The 4,040-nt window shown below is 50.1% G+C and overlaps 1 protein-coding gene across 1 annotated transcript in view; it reads left to right on the forward strand.

The window, feature by feature from the left end:
• Window positions 1-2,459: 2,459 nt before the first annotated feature.
• MAP1LC3A (microtubule-associated protein 1 light chain 3 alpha) overlaps window positions 2,460-4,040 on the forward strand; it is a gene marked incomplete at its 5' end in the record, with an annotated part of 4,513 nt that continues 2,932 nt past the window's right edge. Inside the window, one exon of the mRNA XM_010082518.1 lies at window positions 2,460-2,519. Within this exon, the coding sequence (XP_010080820.1) occupies window positions 2,460-2,519 (60 nt within the window). The remainder of the gene's footprint in view (window positions 2,520-4,040) is intronic.

The following is a 4,040-nucleotide window of genomic DNA, read 5'->3' on the forward strand; positions in this document are numbered from 1 at the left end:
AGCCTGGCCTGCCTCTGTCTGAGGCACCTGCGGTCAGTATGCCTCGGGGGACAAACGACCGTGGGATCCTGAGACACTGACATGTAGCTGGATAGATGATGTACTGGTTTATTCTCTTTTTCAGTGCGATGGGCAGGGGGCATCTCTGGCTCCTCTGTGGAAGCGAAGGTGGCGATGGCCTTGTGCTGGAGCTGGTGATACTTCCAGGGAGAAAGATGGGGTATCAGGCGTGTGGCTGCCCTTTGGTGCCTGCAGCCTAGACTAGTTGGATGCTCTGAGATTGTCTGCATTACTAGCCATGATAACATGCAAAGGCTGCAAAATTGCCTTCGGGTGAATTGCTCCTCAGACCCTTTGCATAATTACCTGCATTGCTGGGACTTCCTCTGCAAGCGGTTCTGTGACTCTCCAGGGAAATGTGTGATGTTCATCTAGGACATTCATCCACGTGGCCATCTGATAGTGTGAAGACAGATGCAGGACAGGATGGATACTGAAGCTGGAAAAACTAGCCAGCCAGGCGGATACACAGCTTTCTGCGGGCTCCCTTAATGGCCAGCAAGTCTGAGTTGACTGCAGTCAAGCTGCCTAAAGTACTTATGCTGATAAGTGTTGTCCGCTCGTTCTCTGGATCTCCAGCCTTTCAGATGCTAAAAAAAACAGTGACCACGTGGGAGCAGAGCTCTGCAGAGGGGGCACGCGGTTCTGGCTGGCTGCTCAAGTTGGGTGCTGTGCGTTGGGTGCTTGTGTGCTGGGTGCTTCTAGTCACTGTGTCCTTCAGCGTTTGCGAAGAGGCACTGCTGCACCAGCATCACGTGCAGTGCTGATTTCTGCGTAACTCCTTGCTGATTGGGACCCGGAGGGGAAATTGTCTGTATCACAAGGGTAACTCTGGATGCCCTGGAGCATTGGACAGGGTGAAAAGGAAACAAGAGGAACTACTTGATCAGTCGTAAAACCCAAACCAAATATGCCCAAATTTTACATTAAACCCAAATAATCTTGCTCTGTCTTGCTAGCCTGTAGAGTCCAGCAGAAGAAAGGTCTAGCAATTCCTAGCAGAGGGATATTTTCCTCTCAGAGGCGATAGGAATGGTGCTTAAAAGCTGCTGTGATCTGGTGATTTTGTAGTCTTGTGGCCCCTAAAGAAGCTCCAGTCTCTTCCCAAAGTAGTATCTAGCCAAATTCATTTATAGGCAGTAAGGTTTTATTGAGTGGTTAGAGGAGAAGTGCTCAACATCTGTGGGGAGAAAACACACTCAAACACAGGCACGTTTCCTGCCCTGAATGATCTGGTGGGTCGTGAGAAGCGGACTGTGTGAAGCAAGTAAGGGGAGCCAGTCTTGAAGCGGGTGCTGTGCCAGGGACTGTGTCCCGTGACAGATCCTGCGATCCCCACATGTTGCATTTCTCAGCAGTCCTGAGTCATTGGCCTTCGTCCCCCAGCTTACGTGCTGTGATCCGTGAAACTGCTTCCCCTGGGCACTTCAGATGGGCCGTTGCAGGTTGAGAAGTAAGGTAATGCAAGGAGGAGCATAGGTCTGTAGTGTCCCAGGAAGAGCGCAGGCAGAGCTGTGCCTGGCCCTGGTACGGCTTCTTCCCCTCCTTTCTGCTGCTTTGGATTGAGGAGAGCAGAAGGCCCCCCGGTAAAGCAGCGAGGGGCAGGGAGATTCTCCTATAAGCTCAGAGAGCGTACGAGCTTCTGCGTGCTGCCTGTTGTGTGTGCCAGTAAACGTGAGCTCTGGAGGAAAATGTGTTAGAAAGCGTGAGAGCAATTGCAGAAAAGATCTTTTACTATGTGGGTCATCCCCTTGCTTAAATTTTTTTTCCTGTTTGCACAACAGGTCTAGAAATAGTTTCTGTCAGGCCAATAGCTGTTGCAGCTGCTATGCAGATCCGTGATAGCGAAGGATCCTCCTTGGCAAGGCGTATCTCTTTTGGATGGAGGCACTGTGCCAGATAGTGCTTGGAAGTGCACAGCAGGCAGAAGGAAATGGCTAAAACCCAGCCCCAGCTGGAGTATCATCTTCTCTGGGGAAGCATCCAGGGGACACCAAGAGCCTGAACTTCCAGAGCTGAGACCCTAAAGCTGTGCTGCTGCCCAGCACTTGTGGTCATGAGCTCCATTTGCTTAATGTAGATTTAGGAATAGTTTTGTAATCCTTACGGTCTCATTTAAGTCACGTGGTTTCCATGTGTGCTGCCTGGTTTTACCAGGTAAGGTAGCGTGCCCCTGTCCTGGGAGATGATGGGAGCAGTAGGAAGCCATGAAGGGTTGGTCACCGAAGCTGACATCTGACTGGCCATCTCACTGCTGACACATGTTCAGAAAAGGCCTGACGAACAGAATTTGCATTGCTTTTGCAATGTCCCCTCTCTGTCAGTTTGGGGCTTGCAGGGTGGTTGCCTGAACTAGCACAGCCAGATGTTTCTAACTTTGTTCCTCTGCTTCTTTCTTTCCAGCGGATCGCTGTAAAGAAGTACAACAGATCCGAGAGCAGCACCCAAACAAAATCCCGGTAAGTTATCATTCTCACTGTTCTGCATTAGACTTTGTTCTCATGACCCCACTGTGCTGGATAGCCTCCACCAGCCAGCCACGGAGGTTACAAAACTTTGCTCCCCAGAATCAATACAGAATGCTCTCCGTAGGCCTCCAGTGCCTTGTGCATGCCAGCTGCTCAGTAGCAGACCCCATTCTCAGCAGTGCAAAATACAGTCTTTCTCTAAAGCTTCATGCCTGCCCTAGAGGCAAGGAAATGATTTGATCTCAAATCTACTTCCAAACTAGTGCAGCAGGAGAAAATTATGATTTTTTATTTTTTTTTTTTTTCTGCGGTAGCTACCTGACTTTTACTGGATAACCTGGTAGGGACTTCTCTGCATCTGCCCAGAGAAAGGTGTGTGAGATGATCTTTGCTGTATTGAAAGCAAAGAGACTCTATTAGGATAATGAGTTTATAAATGCTGCTCAAGCCCCCTTTGCAATGGGACTGGGACCCCAGGCTCTGCCCTAAGCATTTCCACCTGCGCCCAGCTCATGTTATTCCTGCAGTTGAGATCTGTGGTGGGTTCCCACTGCAAGACCAGGTGTCCCACAGTGAGGAACCCCTGGCCTGAGGCAGCAGCTTGAAAGAGGATATGGGAAGGGAGGTGCCTTTGTATACAAGCCCTGTGGCTGCAGGGATGTAATATCAGCATTTGATCATGCATTTCCCTCCAAAGCTAGACAAGAACGTTTTGTCCATTGGCCACCTGTTCCCATAGCTGGGTTACCCAAATAGCGGCTCATGTTCTGGAAAGAGAAACTCTTGGAGCTGTTGTACATGACAGGCCCTCTGTCTGCTCAGGGCGCAAGGCAGCTGTTGCTTGAACAGCCAGGACATCCTTCTCGGCCTATTCTTAGACTATTTGAGAGGCTTTTCTTTGTGGGATGGAATTGTCTGGAGGTTAGAGATGTCTGCCTCTGTTCCTGATAGATGTAAGTGAGAAACGAGGCATAGCCCGGGTGCACAGGGCCCTCTCTGCATGTAAAGCTGTATGCACAGACGGTCGCTGCCTAACTGCCCCTTTGTGCAAACGAGGCCCCGCTGTTGCCTCTGTATTTCCCAGTGGCCAGAGCAGCATCCCTGTATGTGGCTGTTGTGAGGGTCCAGCCCTTGAGACTGTTCATCTCCCTATAGCCAAAATACTCATCTGTTCAAATAAGACTCAAATTAAAGACAGTAGGATGGTTCTGCTTGTCTTTGTCCTTCCTCTGCCCTCCTTCTGCAGGGAGGAAGGGATGTTAGCAGGTTGGTAATGGGCACCCTGATGCATGATTCAGTCTGTTGCAGAAAACTGTTCTTTATCTTGCAAAAGGGGCTAAAGGAGCAATACCTGGCTTTCCCTGGTCTTTTCCTCTGGTGCTCTTGCTCAGTATCAAGAGGAGACACGGCCAATGTGAGAATACATTGGTGGACTCATGGGGACCTTCATATGCTGCTTGTCTGTCCCTTGGGCTCCTGGGTTCCCCTTGTGTGAGCTTTGTCCAGGATGGG

Source organism: Pterocles gutturalis, unplaced genomic scaffold (genome assembly GCF_000699245.1).
Source record: "Pterocles gutturalis isolate BGI_N339 unplaced genomic scaffold, ASM69924v1 scaffold37929, whole genome shotgun sequence".
In the NCBI taxonomy this organism is placed as follows: domain Eukaryota; kingdom Metazoa; phylum Chordata; class Aves; order Pterocliformes; family Pteroclidae; genus Pterocles; species Pterocles gutturalis.